This window comes from Vanacampus margaritifer, chromosome 6 (assembly GCF_051991255.1).
Source record: "Vanacampus margaritifer isolate UIUO_Vmar chromosome 6, RoL_Vmar_1.0, whole genome shotgun sequence".
Lineage (NCBI taxonomy): Eukaryota > Metazoa > Chordata > Actinopteri > Syngnathiformes > Syngnathidae > Vanacampus > Vanacampus margaritifer.
Genome location: NC_135437.1, coordinates 8829912 through 8845391, shown reverse-complemented (window position 1 = coordinate 8845391; position 15480 = coordinate 8829912). Strand labels below are relative to the sequence as shown.

Here is a 15480-nt window from a genome sequence, read left to right as displayed (position 1 = left end):
TCGAGACAATTCATTCGCTGCTAAATTTCAAATGCGTCAACTGGTTAGGTTAAACATTTGAATGGAAAGTTGACGGCATGTAGGACTCTTCTCGTCCGCTAGAGGGCGTCAGAGGTGCACCGGGGTCTCTTCCAGACAGTGGCGCCAACACATGGATTTGGGAGATTATATAACCCCTGCCAGACAGCTCTAAATCTTCTCACTATAATCCAATTCTACATAAGTAATCATTATATCTAAACTGACCATCTTGTGAAACTTAAATTCACCATTTACACAATGTATGGAGTTAAAAAAAAATTGATGTTCCCTAGATCAAGAGTGACAATTGTCAAGGTCCTGTTCTCAATCAAAAGGTAGGCTGTCTCTTAAAACTCACATCAATTCTTATATTTGAACACCAAGGGTAAAACATCAGGAAGTGAGTGGAGTTTTGTGATTTTCAGCACACAAATAAAATTCAATTTTCATATTCAGGCAAAAAGGTAGTGTGTTTAAGCAAATATACCTTGGATCATGCTTGGGTATTTCTTGTGGCACGTGCTCATTGCTCAACATCACTGAGGTCAGCTAGCAGTCAGATCATCTTTAATGAGGAGATCCTTGGGTGGCGATAAAGAGCTGTGGTTTCTGCTGAATTTGAGTGCACAGCTACATAATTATGCAACAGCAGGCCTTACTTAAGCGAGCGTAAACTACTTGGAAAATGTCAGTTCCATGATTTTGTTAAGAATTTAAATAAATAACTTCATTATGGTGTAACCACACTTATAAGAAACCCTCTAATTTTTCTGTGACATCATTACTACACTACCGGTACACCTCAGAACAATTAAGTCATCAGTGAACCTAACCTGCATGTTTTTGAAATGTGGGAGGAAGGCAGGAGTGCCCAGATAAAAATCCACGCAAACCTCAGTACAATGTGCAAACTCCATACAGCAAGGCTAAACCTGGAATTGCTTACATACGAGTTTTGCAGTTAGTCTCCCAACACACTCACACAAACAAACACATCATAAGGAACATTACCCAAGATAATAAACTACTTGTGTTCTCCTAAAAGGCGTGCGCACGCACACGCTCGCGAGGCCAACCCAGTTGCCACGTTTGGGGCTGCTGCATGGTAGAGTGCACTTTTCAATCACCTGTGAGTGCTTCCCGGAAAAAGCCAAGAAATAATCACAACGCATCACCGGACTCATTGTGCCACAAGGAGCGTGAATAATTCAAAACTTATGATATATTCATATTTCATTTTGTTTTTGGAATGTCTGTTGACTATTTATTTACAGCTAGAGGTCACGAATACATGAGTTTGTTTGTATAAACGATTCAATGTGGATAATGAAACAATAAAAGCACAAAAGATTCTCTAAAACATTGAGACATTTTTTTATTACATTTAATTGCATTGTAATAATTGCTCTAAGTAAAAGGTTTCTAAACTTTACATTTTACACATATAATTTGTATCGCTTACAGTAGCAAAACTCTGTAAATATATTTGTCTTATGTATTTACAGTATGTATATCATGGTACTAATAATGAGAATTACAAAGAAAGGGATTAAATAGGAGGTGATGGTGACATAAAAAGTGAACAAGTTTCCTTTGGCCCTGTGGTCCATGTTTTATCGCCATGACGACTCTCTGGATGTGAGGACTGCAAGACACACAAAAACAAGTAGGGATAATGATCCCTTGGTTGGTTTAAAAAAAAAAAAACCTTCAGGAGAAAACTATGCCATCAGGATAGTCACACATGCCAGTAAGAGCACAAGATGGGATAGATTGATTCTTCCACTATGGAACAAAGTAGGAGTAAAACACAAGGTCAAAAAATAGATTCAACCGGAAGAAAATATCCCACAAAATCAGGAAAGCAGTCCTAAGAGTAAGACTTCATTTTGACCCGTCACCACAACATAAGTGCTTAGCATATGATCAACGTTGGCTTGAGGGATTTCAACTCGTTTGCTTTATATAAACACCGCCTAAAGCTACAGTACACACTGAGGAACAGTGCAAGTAATGTCAGGTCAAATGTTACGTGCAACGACGGCAAACAACCAGGCATATTCATATCAAGCAGGGGAAAAAAAGTATCATACCTTGGCCTCTTTGCATACTTTTCAGACCAATTCCCTTCAGTTTAGAAGCTGACAAATGCGTAAGCTCCAGTTAACAAGTACAGTAGAAATCAATTTTTAGTGGTGTGCAAACAGGTCAAGGTTTTACACATGATAAGAATGGGACAGTGCAAAACATGCAGAGCCTTCCAAGAAAGGCTCTTTGCTCTTTGGATAGTCACCAAAGTACAAGTGGCATTGGAGTTGACATACACCTCCTTACACATAAATAGTATACATCATACATAAAAGTGAGTCACAACTTTCCATATTATAAAAAAAATAATAATAAAGGCAAATGACGTGTCATCAATGTGGCGATACAGTGTAAAAGGCAGCTGTCAGGAGATAATGAGACTTGTTGATATGGTAGGAATCCTGATAGGAGATATGCACAAAGGCCCAAATTATTAATACCCTGGCCACATATTTTCATTTATTTTAAAACAGGACCTTCTGGATTGAATTAGATTATTTTTTTTTAAGTATCAAAAGGCTTAATTATGGATATGAATGACTTAAGCATTATTGCACGGTATGCCTGTAGTAAGGAATATTAATAATGCTGTTTGCCATTTTGGACATTAATTGTTATGGAAATAAATATTAGGGATGGGTATGTACTGATAACAGGTATCGGTATCAGGCCAAGAACAGCCTTTATTTCAAGGTATCGGTATGTCGCGATGGCAGCCGAAACCAGTATCGGTTGAAAGAAGTTGTACAACCACATATTTTTATTGGGATTATTTCTGGCCACTGGAGTGTTTAATTTCATTCATTCATTCATTCATTTAATTGTGTGTTCTATACTTTTATAAATACATGGAAAAAAGATCATAGAAAATTGCCATTAATATAATGCAATTTTGGTATACAATATAGAGGTCTTTCTTTAAAATGATCTGTCATTGGTTTAATAAAAAAATTCTGTATCAAAAGTACTAATGTATTGATGCTTGATTTCTAGTACTCGTACTGATATTGGTCTGAAAAAAGTGGTATCGAACATCGCTAACAAGTAGCACATTTTCAAGCAATGCGCTGAATTAGTGATTAGCGTGTTTATCTCACAGTTCTTCAGTTCTGGGTTTGAATCTCAGTTCTAGCCTTTCTGCCTTCTATCAATAATATGCATCCCCGGCCTGTCTACAATCAAACCAGGTATGAAAAAAATCCGTCCGCGACTTCTTTAGCTTTCTCCTCCTTTCTAAAATGTGTGCTTCAAACGGGCAGATGAAACTTCCGTGACTTAGTGATGTCAAAAAGACACGGAAGTGCACTCGGCCCAGCCCCTTCGGGTCAGTGGCACCACCTCTGGTAAAGGTTTGTCCCGCCCACTGAAATTCAAGAAGCTGGCTGCTCCTACAACCGCCACCGATCAATTCTCAAAGCACTGGTTTGTTAGTGAAAGCCTGTTAAGAGCTGGATTTGCAACACGTTTAAACATAATGGATTGGTCCCAATACTGTGACACGACTGCAATTTTTGATTTAGCCTTCCTTCCTATCCTTTCTAATAAGAGATGTGCACCTTCTACCATATTACTGGTGTACTTTTAGTGCCTAAAGTGGGAGCTACATTTGTCGTGTGGAGGTTGTTTGGTTACAAGAGGTCAGATATGATAAAGCAGACGGTGGTTGGATAATATGAAGCGGTTGCGTATTGTTTTGTCAAGATACAATCCGCGGTGGTTAATTTGCCGTGACTGGCAACTCGCCACTTAGTTGACATGACTTTGTGATGCTAACCGGCCGCTAAGTGGTCTCGACGAGACGGCTTGCACGTTGCGACCGCGCAGTGGCTTAAATGTGCACATTTGTGTTATTCATAACCGCTTGTAAATGTCTACAAGCATTCACGGCAAATCGGAGACATTCACTGCAATATAACGTTCACGGGAGATTTGCCGGTGACGGCAAAATAACCATTTCCTAAACAATCACAAACTAACGCTACAACATAGTCTCTGTAGTAACGTTATGCTACTTTTTCTTATGATAAAACGTTATGCCACTTTCCCACATATTAAAATAGTTCTCAAATGTGTAAAAGACATGTCTGTATTTTTCTTTTCTTCTGCTCCCATGGCCAATCGTTTCCAGAGAGAAGGGTATGGCCTAGGCGTGGCCTGGTGCAGCTATTTACATAAAAGTGACACAGGCTATGGGGACAGAGCGTTTTTTTTTGGGCTGATTTAGGGACAGCAAAAATATTAGCTCCAAAGTCAATTTTGACCAATGCAATGCTTTTACACATTTGAGAACTATTTTAGTATGATGAAAAGTTGAATAATATGAGACCTTTAAGTGCTGATACACACAAGTAAAATAAGCCAGAAACTACTATAGTTAGTCCAGAAGGAAGACAGACGGGAGGAGAAGGCAAAATAAATGAGAAGTCATTGGAAGAAGGAATGTGAAATTTTTTCAAACAAAATCAACGGTGAATCAGTCAGGGTTGTTCAGTGCAGCTAAGAAAGGCAGAGCACAAGGAAGGCAGTTGACAAGTTTTAGGAACCTCCACCTTACAAATGCTTCCACAACCCAACACCAAAAAACAGCAGCCTCAAACCCCAAACAAGCCGGGATGGAGGAAAGTATGGGGGAGGGGGGCAGTAGTCCTGGGGACCAGGAGGGTGCGGGCAGGGCAGGAGAGGGGCAGAGCGGGATGGGCGTGGAAGGCGGCAGGGTCTCACACATACACACCCTCAGGGTTGAGGCTGGACACGAGGGGGTTTTGCAAGTTGCGTGGATGTCCCAGGAACTGCTTGGCAGTAGGGCGCGGCGGTGATTCCGCTAAGGGAAAAAAACATGCGTAAAGACTTAATCTACAAAAAACAATGTTTAATATTCCTGACTCGTGGCCTTACTGCCATTCCTGTATCCGTCCTGGAGAAGATGTGCCAGTTCTAACTGCTCCAGTTGCTCTTGGAGGTCTGTGCGTGAGTGGCTGTGTACAGGCAAGACGCCGGCTTGTTGAATAAATTGCTGCAGGTTACACTGCCGCAGCTCCTTGTTCAACTCCTCCAGCTCGTCCTGCTTGGCCTGACATGAAAACAAAACAAAACAAAACAAAACAACAAAAGAAAGAAAAAAAGAGGGTAATATAAGAGAAGTTGGCACATAGTGCCAAACACAAATGGCAAATGAAAAATTTCTTGAGGGTGCAGAAGATTTAAGTTATTTAACATGAACTGTTAAATAATATGTCATTCAGGACTCATCTTATTACGGGTGCAAGTGGTATTTTCTGCCATAAGGGGGCATCAGAGTGAACAAGTCGAAACTGCTCAGCCTGCTCGGTTTGCCATTCTGTCATCATCAGCCACTGCTCACCAGTAGCACATTCATTTGCAGTGAATCATTTCAGCAACTACAATTTTTAATTAGCTTCCATCATGTCAACATATAACATGCACCGTTACCTCAGTTGCTTGCTCTTTTAACTGATCGGAGGCCAAAGAAACAGTGTCATACATTGCTTTCCCTTACTAAACCCATAGTGGAGACGCAGGAAAAATATCCAATTATTGAAAACGCAAAGTTCAGAGATCGATCAACTGATTCACTCTTGGTGTATGCACGGGGATAAACAGTTGCCAGCCATGATGATCCTTCAACCTTGCCTTGTGTGCATATCTGTGAGCGTGTATATGTGTCGGGTGGGGGGGGGGGGGGTCTAATTGGACTGTGGTGTGGCAGCTTGCTGCAGTTCACACCTGCAGGTCTGTCACCATTAACCTAATGGCAGTAAAGCTGAGCTCATCACACCCAAAGCAGTAAATAGACTGCAGGCCATGGCCCCATCAGATAGCTGACAGTTCTGTTATTTATTTATATTTTGTCAATAATATACATATTTCTTTAGTGATAAATCAGTACTATAATTAATACACTTCAAATGTTGTGAGGGCAATAAATGCATATTTACATTCTAGATGTTTCTATAACCCTGCACATAGAAAAACCAGAAACCAAATATGTTGATCTTGGTAGGCAATGTACTGTATATAGTGACACTGATGACTATGACAACGAGCCAGTCTCAGAACATCAATCAGACTCCTCCAAGAGAATGACTTGCTGAAAGGCAAATGAGCTCATAATTATTCTTTAATCAGTTTTGCAACCACTTAGCTATGACTTGGAGCTCACTGGAACAGGACACAATGGTCGCCATCAAATCACCTGACTAAAACTTGTCCCTGTACTCGAGTTCCTCCAAGCGGAACATTCCAAATGACATGACCTCAAATGCGTGAGCTCATCGACACGGATACCACAGTCTCTGGTTTCACGTGGATGAAGAGGAAAATTTTAAACTGGGTTAGGCTGTTATTGACATAGCCGCACCCAAGACAACCTTCCTCACTAAATAAATAACTAATTTCAGATAAGCACCAGTTGATTCAATAAAGTGAAGCTCGTGTGCTACAAAATAAGTCTCTTTAATCTCATTTCTATACAGTACAAGTATAGTCAGACATTGTGACCTGTAATATAATCACTATGTGTATATGTTAAGAACATGAATACAAAATGAGAGTTGCTAAGCCTCCTAATATTCCTGCAACAACATTTTCATAGGTTTGATTCTGCATTTATAACATTTGGTGGAATGTTGTTAGTTTAATACATGAAGGTGAATTCAGAACGTTTTAATTTCACTGAGTAACACTTTGTTCTTGGTACTAACTGCTGCAGTGCACATGGAGGAGAGGGATCCATTACACAATCTAGGTAGAAAAGGGTCTGTTCTACACCATCCAAAAAAAGAGCTTGGCCTATAACACTGGTCTGCATAAAAAAACAAAAAAAAAAGTAGCCAACAACTAGGACAGTTTTGGATGTAAAATCTAAATATCTCGTTAGTTTTTCTCAATATGCTCCCATTTTTATTGTTGGTAATTTGATATTTTAAAAAAGTATACGATAATAACAATAACATAATACTACACACGGATGTTATTTTGTCAAAACAAAGCTGACAAATGTTCATGCCAGGAAGCCACAAATTAAACCAAGAATGCTTTCCCATTAAAATATACCTTCAGATACCAACTAAACCTCAGATTGTCTAGGGGTGCATGATTGTACCTACAACCAGTAGAGGATAAACTTTAGCCTGGCAAGCCACACCCACTTTCTTGGATGGATGGATGGAAGGAAGGAAGGATGGAAGAAAAAAAGAAAGAGGGCTTCAATTGACCGCTGTTTGGCTCAGTTCAAAACGAACCATGCAATCAAATTTTGTATTTTCTGTGACGTATTCTTCATGAATAACGTTATTCTTCGGTGGTGGAAGTCTATCCTCATATAACATGCAAAATGGCGCCGGAGATAGACAATAGTTTGCATTCGGCATTAAAGGGATACTTGACTCATTGAGCCATTTTCAACAGTAAGAAGATCATATTTTATCTATAAATAATGTGATAACTTCACTATTTTCCATGAACAATTAATACATTTAAAAACTAATTTTGTGCTGAGGAAGTAGGTAATGACCAATCATGGCTCAGTTTGCTGGCCAAACCCAGAAAAATGGTGAGCCGTGATTGGTCGTGAAGCATACAGTACGGAGCAAATGAATGGTACCGCTGTCTTCAGTGCAAAAAAACAGAACTAGAAGATATTTATGTCATTCTTGTTCTTGTTTATTTTTGGTGCAGACCAGTGCAATGGCTTTACAACCCCTTTTCCAGAACTATAGCCTCTCTCCTTACCTGCAGCAGAGACTCTGTCTTCCCCAGAGATTTATCAGTCTCAGAAAGGTGCTCCTCTAACTCGATTCCGTGCTTCTCCTGGCTCTGGAGCTCTGCTTTCACGACATCAAGGGAATCCTCTGGCCCTTTGTTTTTGACTTCTATCTGACTTTCTCGTTGAATCTCTTGCTCTAGTTGAGCCGAGCGCACCGAGAACTCGTGAAGCCGCCTTCCGCAGTCATCTAGCTTAGCATGGAGGTCCCCGAGCTTCCTCCTCATTCCTCGCTCCCGCTCCGTCTCAGCTTGAAACTCCTCCTGCCAGTACTGCTCGTGTGCGAGCTCAGCCTGGTTCATCCGCATCGTTTGTTCCAGTGTGTCCAACTCCTCTTGGTAGTGAGCATCAGAGACAGGCGAAGGAGATGGAGATGGGTAGTGGTGCTCCCAAGTATCCGACTCCCTTTCTAGGCTTTCCAGTTGTGCTTCAATGGCCCTTAGTCTCTCTTGTTGCTGAAGAACCGCCCTAAAGACCTCCTCTTTGGAAGGACCTATTGGTGGCGAGGGAGATGGAGCATGAGGGGATGCAGGGATGGGAGAAGAAGAAGGTGAGGCTCTCTGGTCCGGGGAGTCCCGAGGAGACCTCTGAAACTGCTTGGATCTGGGAGAAGTTGACGGGCCTAGGTTGAATGTAAGCGCTTTCTTGGGTTGGCTGCGTTTTAAAAGGTCTGGTTCGGTATACTTGGGGAGGGTTAAAGGGCTTAGTTTATCATGTTTTGAGCCAGGTCCATCACTGCTGCTCGGGCCAGTGCGACGCAGGAAGAACTGAACCTCACTGCCGTGTTGGCCTAACTTGGCCAGAGACTCAAGAGGCCTTTCTGTGGCCAGCAACTGTCGCTCTGTATCCCGCAGACGTTGGATTAGAACATAGCGGCCTGTTTGACCTGGGAACAAAGAAAAAAATTATTTTCACTGAAAAGAAACAAGAAATGTTTGCAGCAAATTCACATTGAACATCTTTGTTTGTTCAAAGTCAGTGGATTCCTCTTCGACTGACTCCACTGTGTGAGGAATATTAAGTAAACACAATACCGTACATCAAAAACATTATGATACCTCTAAATACTAGCCTCTGAGAATACGAAGAATGTACGATTTTCCCAACATGTAAAGATGCTCAAACTAAAGTTTCCACAAGGACCTTGAAATTAGGACAAACTGTCCCTTATGGCTCAGCAAGCAGCTCATTCGTGGAAGGAAGAGAGTGCTAAATCTGGTTTTATGTTGTTTAATGCTTCTGCAGCGTATGGCTTGAATAAAGCCAGAGGATACATGGGCAGGCTCAAATCCAAAAAGACTTCATGACAACCCAGTCGAGGTCTTAACTTTGTGCAAAGCTGCAATTTTAGGATTAAACATTATGCTCTTTGTTTTGTCCGCATGATTTTTTATTTTTTTTTAATCCAGCCATGTTTCCATAAAGCAGTAGTTCTGTTGGTTTCACCACAGTACAGTTTCGATTGAGGGTAGTGAAAGTTTGTTCATCAGCTTCATTGTTAAAATTAGGATGTCACAGAAGTTAAAAAGGAGTCGAGGTGAAAAAAAAGGGACGGTCAAAAGGTCAAAGGTAGGATGCCATCTACAAACTTCACTTCTGGTTGGTGATGATTACAATCAAGTAGAATTAATTGCTTGTGTATAGCTGATTACGGTTGCATCGTGAGGATAAGCGGTTCAGATTATGGATGGATGGATGATTATAAATTTGGCAAATTGGAGTAGACCAACATGAGATAACAAACAATTAATCAGTCATGGAAATTTTGTTGAATCATGTCAATTCCTAAGACTTCGTTTTTACATGATACAATGGTCTACTTGTTTTTACTTTATTTATTTTACAAACAATAAAGGTTTATGAATGAGGCAGTTTGACCCTTGTGGGATAGTATTATTATTATTATTATTATTATTATTATTATTATTATTATTATTATAAAAAAGAAAAACAAAACAAAAAAAAATTCAAAATTGTGGGGTGGGGAATATTACAAAGTGAGCTTAAAAAAAAAACTCTTTCACATGGACCAGGGGTAGACAAGTTCGGTCCTAGAGAGCCGCAATCCTGCATGTTTTTGATATCTCCCTCCTCAAACACAGCTGAGAGGCTTCTGCAGAACGTAATTATGAGCTGATGATTTGAAACACCTGGGTTGGAGGCAGGAGACACCGAAAACATGCAGGAGGCTCTCTAGGACCGAACTTGCCTATCCCTGACATAGATATTTACCAGTACTACAGACTGGGGTCGTTAAATTTGTTTTAATAATAATAGAATCACTGATGCATCATATGCTTTATACACAACGTAACTCAATATGCTTCACATACTATCATTAAAAGTTCACATTTAGAAGCAGCTACAAACAGAGTTAAAGAGATTAAAAGCAAAAAAATTTACTAAAATTACTAAAAGATCATACAGCACAAGAATAACATTCTCAAAAACGTGATTTTAAAAAAACTATGAAGAGCTGTGGATACTCACCTATTGCCTGGGCCAGAGCGATGACCACATCCTGACAAGATGTCTCTTCTGATAGTCCGCATACCACCCGCACCACTCCATCCACCCACACTTTGAGCTCCATTTGCGATTGAACGGAGCAAGGTGTTTGGTAAGATGGCCTTCCAAATGGATCTCTATTGTTCGGCTTGCTTCAGCTCAGCATTACATGGCCCCAAATCTGTATGGGATGAATCACAGAGACGCACAGTTGTTGACAGTTGTAGACAGTTTGTGTCCATCTTACACACAACGCAGTGATGTTGACATATACAATTAATTAACATTCCACTTCATATGATTACAAATTCTGCGATTGGCTGGCAACCAGTTCAGGGTGAACCCCGCCAACTGCCCGAAGCCAGCTGGGATAGGCTCCAGCGCCCCCCGTGACCCTTGTGAGGATAAGCGGTGAAGAAAATAGATGGATGGATGATTACTAATTGATATTGATGTCAAGAAGAAGCTATACGGACAGACCATTCCTGACCACGCCAAAAGAAAAATGGGGTAGCAGCAATCCTAGTGGTTTGTTAAGAGCTGAGGCAAGATCTTGTGGACCTAAGAGCACAAATGCCAATCTGTAACCCAATTAAACGCTCTGCTACCCTCCTTCAAAGCCGTTATGATAGCTTACTGCTAAAGGGAACGGACAGGAAAAGTGGAGCAACTCAAGCTTGTATGCATGTGGTGGAGGTTGTACAGGTGGACAAAACATCCAGAAAAAAAAGGCGCTTTCGCGTGTTTGTATGTGCCTTTCTAATTTGAGCCCACTCAGCAGGACCAAAAGTGACTTGAGCAGGTAAAACAACACACTCTCTACCGGCAGCAGGTTTGATTCAAAATGAATATCATGATGTTGACTCCTGCCTCTGTCAGTTTGTAAATTTACAGCCAAGCTTCAAAACAAGGTAATAAAATACTGCAATGCTCATAAAAAGTGATAAGCCTCAGGCAATGAAGGATTATCTACAAAAGTTGGCACAAAGAAAGAAACTATGTAGTCTAGGTGGGTAAGACACAACACTCAGACAGATGGTGTTCTTTTTCCGTCTGGCTTTCTAATTCTCAGTGGGAGGTGATTAAACTCTAGGCCCCCCATCCCCAACCCCAAAACACACACACACCTTATCTTGGCCTTCTTTCAGTGCCTGGCCGTGCTCCGTTGGCTGCCAATAAGGAGATGCCTCCAAGGAATGCACAGACGTCATCAACCAGCCGGAAGAATTCCTACTTTCCCTAACAAAACACTTACCCTGCCCAGCAAACCCCCGTGACCTCACCACCCTGTGCCCCCATTACTTCTCGACTTGTTTAGATGGCAAACACACTGATATGGCAATAACATCATATGCTTTAGCCCAACATGACATCACACACAAAGTCTGACATCACTGCTACAAGACTGGATCTGCCGGCTCTTTTGGCAAATATTAGTGATAATGTGTGGTATAAATTGTAGTATGATGTCGGCTAAAGAATCTGTAAAAAAAATAAAAATAAATAAAATAATAAAAAAAGGCTATGAAATGGGAGTGCTTAGCAAAACTAACCGGCACTGCCGTCATGTCAATAATTTTCTTCAGAAGGCAGTGTTGCAATACATAATTAAACCTGACTGGTTGAGTCATAGAGTGAGTAGTAAGACAATAATCTACTTTGGTAGAGAGGCTTTTTTTTTTTTTTTTTAAATCTGATGAACAGGAAGCAACATTTCAAATCTTGGAACCATCAACAGTGGAATGACACTTTGCAAGCCACGTCACGGGAAAGTGCCTCACCTGAACTCAGTTCAAAGCACTTCCCACAGCCACAGATGACATGTACAAAGTGAGGTCCGAACAGAGGACGAACTTGTTAAATTAGGTTTCAGATTTTAACCTTTTTACGACATGTAGCTATACAAGTTTTCTATGCACCAGAACAACTTAAAAGGGAACACAAACTAGTATGCCATTCTCCCATGTTATTTAGGTCTAATCACTCATTGTTTGTGAAATATGATAAACTGCACTAACAAGAATCAAACAGGACTGTGAGTTTCAAGTTGCGATCAGCTCCGTTCTCGCAGGCAACAACACAGAGAACCTGACGCTGTTGCGGAGTCTAATGTTTGCCGCCATTGGTAGTGTGCAGGTTCACATTGCTGATTTTCTTGAAGCTAGTGTAGGATCAAATGGTAAATGGACTGCTTTTTATATAGCGCTTTAACTACACTACATGGTGCCCAAAGCGCTTTACAATGCCTCACATTCACCCATTCACACACACACACACACACACCAGTGGTCGCTGCCAGGTCCACTGGGAGCAAATCGGGGTTCGGTGTCTTGCTCAGGACACTTCAACACCAGGGGTGAGTATCAAACCCACAACCTTCACGGATGGGAGACGACCACTCGACCACTGCGCCATGCCACCCCAACTCTAACATATCTGCTCTTTGACAGTTTCCCTGAGATTGACCAGTCCAGGACCTTTCACCTAAAATGGACATTTGCAACAGGGTCGCTTCTAACGCAAGTCATTTTTGCCACTCATTTACACAAAAGAGAAGTGAAAAGCTTCAGCTTTTTAAAAATTGGGGAAGTGTATATACAAGAATACGTCACATTCATTCATGAATGGCGGAACCAGGGCAGTTCATGTAGGCATGTCATTCCAAATGTACTTGATAGTGCTTCACCTCTGCAGCAAAGGTTTTCTATGAAAAACGGAGACGCAATATAATTCAATCCATAATATAGTAATAAAAAAAAAAGACCAGGAGCAAACGCACATAGTGGACTGGTATGAAAATCGCAATGTTTTCAGTTGCCATTGCTGCTTGTTTTGCCTGTTGTCTGTTTACAAAAAACACCATAGCCCTACCATGATCCAGAATATGGAAATAATAGAAAATATCGCAGAAGTTTCACATAAAAAATGACTGCAAAGCTCCCTGTGTGAAATATGGAGTAAACATGCTATACATACCCTTCGAACAAAACCTAGCAAACATCAGGAATTCATAATTTCATCCACATGACATTACTGTATATTGCACTCTGAGAAAATAAAAATAAATAAATAAATCATCTCCTCCGCCACTATACATCCCGGCCCCACCCACCAAAACAATCCAACACTCAGTTTCACTTGAAACTGCGTTGCATGTTGACTCAGAGAAAGGAATGAAGAAAATGTTCTCACTGGGCTAATCAGCAACCTCAAACAATCCGAACTCCATCTTTGCAATAAAAACTACAGTACTTGAGGACACTGCTGAATGTATGATGAAAGGCAGGGAAAGAAAACGTGCGAATGGAAGACAGACAATGAGAAAAGGAACCAGGCGGTTGGGGAGATACATGTGAAATATAGATAAAGAGCGGCTAAGAAAATAGCTATGATTGGAGCCATGTGTTTGCCATTGTCTCCCCTCTCATCAGGCATCTAGCAAAACTGCCTTGCGTCTTTTATCGTCCCGTCTGCGCCTCCTTCTGTCTTTCTTCAAAAACAGTCTGCCGGCTCCTCTGTGAATTCCACTGAAGTCTAAAGGGGCCAAACCACCACTCACATCCCTGCATATACACGGGGCATGTTTCAGCGCTTCTGTGTGCCACTCTGAGGTTGCAGAAATCATATTTTTTGTTTTCCTTTTAATGACACTTGAGTCAATTCACTTCTATAATCTATCTATGGGGGATGAATCCACACACAAAGACACCGGAACATTATACAGTATACGATACTAGATAAACTCAAAGATCTAAGACTTGTTCTATGTACACAAACGGTCCATTTCCTTCAAATATTACTCACAGACCTGCCAAAACCACACTGTAAAAATACTACATTTAACAAGGAAACAGGAAGAAACTGAGAACGGAATTAATTGCAGCATCCATGCATTCGTCCATGCTAGGTTTGTCTGCTTCCCACGGCCTCGGCGCTTCTTGTTTTCGTCACAGCCGCATATCCCGCCCCCATACACATTGCTGTTTTGTGATTGGTTCAATCGGTGAAAATCCGCGGGCTCTGTACAAGAAGGATTCTTGGGGGGTTGTGCATTCACAAATCCTGCGAGAATTCATCTTGCAGGCAAGGTTGAAGTTTCACATCAAGCTTAAAATATTTAGTTGAATTTCCTAACTTAATATTTTCTCAGTTGCCTTAAAATGTTAAGTTCACCCAACTTTTTGGCCAAAATGAGTTTCCTCCACAGGGTATCCAGGCTCTCCCTTAGAGATAGGTTGAGAAGCGTGGTCATCCGGGAGGGACTCAGTGTCGAGCCGCTACTCCTCCGCGTTGAGAGGAACCAGTTGAGGTGGCTCGGGCATCTGGTTTGGATGCTTCCTGGACGCCTCCCTAGAGAAGGTGTTCCGGGCATGTCCCACCGGCAGGAGGACCCGGGGACGACCCAGGACACGCTGGAGAGACTTTGTCTCTCGGCTGGCCTGGGAACGCCTTGGGATTCCGTCAGAGGAGCTGGTTGAAGTGGCTGGGGAGAGGGAAGTCTGGACTTCCCTGCTAAAAGCTGCTGCCCTTTGTGACTTGACCCCGGATAAGTGAGTTTTGAAGTTCAGCTCATGAGAAATGGAAGCGAAAACAAAAGTGTTGCATTTAGATGATGTTCTGTGTATACAGTATCTACTGCACATGGGAACTACAAACACAACTATAAACGTTAAATTAATACCTCTCCTACATTGTGACACGACATTGATCATTACCTTGTTTGACACATACTTGAACTGGACCCAGTGCAGGTGTAAATAATACTTCGGCAGGTGAGTGTTTGTACTGTATTTTATCAAGGGTTTATAAAACCACTTGTTTTTCTTAGTCATGACAAAAACAGTCAACCATGCTAAAACGTATCAGAGACGAGAGCTTTGCCAGTGCATTGGTCACAGGTTGGGTATGCTTGCAATCACGTGCTAGCAGAAAAGCCATTAATGCTCATCTTTATGACCGGGTGCTCCACCTCGCAGTGCTATCGCTGCAGCAACAGGAGGCCAAGAAACAATGCCGTGTGTGCATCACACTCGGGATCTGAGCCTAACCACAAATGGGTACTCATTCATACAACACAAAGC

The 15480-nt window shown here is 41.4% G+C and overlaps 1 protein-coding gene across 3 annotated transcripts in view; it reads right to left on the bottom strand.

The window, feature by feature from the left end:
• Positions 1-1371: 1371 nt before the first annotated feature.
• The window catches only part of rassf7a (Ras association domain family member 7a), a 41360-nt gene continuing 27251 nt past the window's right edge, over positions 1372-15480 (bottom strand). For all 3 annotated transcript variants that reach the window (XM_077568180.1, XM_077568181.1, XM_077568179.1), the window contains exons 2-6: positions 10382-10580; positions 7861-8777; positions 5005-5179; positions 4841-4930; positions 1372-1666 (exon numbers count right to left, since the gene is read on the bottom strand). In XM_077568180.1, coding sequence (XP_077424306.1) covers positions 1635-1666; positions 4841-4930; positions 5005-5179; positions 7861-8777; positions 10382-10484 — 1317 coding nt within the window. In that variant the 5' untranslated portion in view covers positions 10485-10580 and the 3' untranslated portion in view covers positions 1372-1634. The remainder of the gene's footprint in view (positions 1667-4840; positions 4931-5004; positions 5180-7860; positions 8778-10381; positions 10581-15480) is intronic.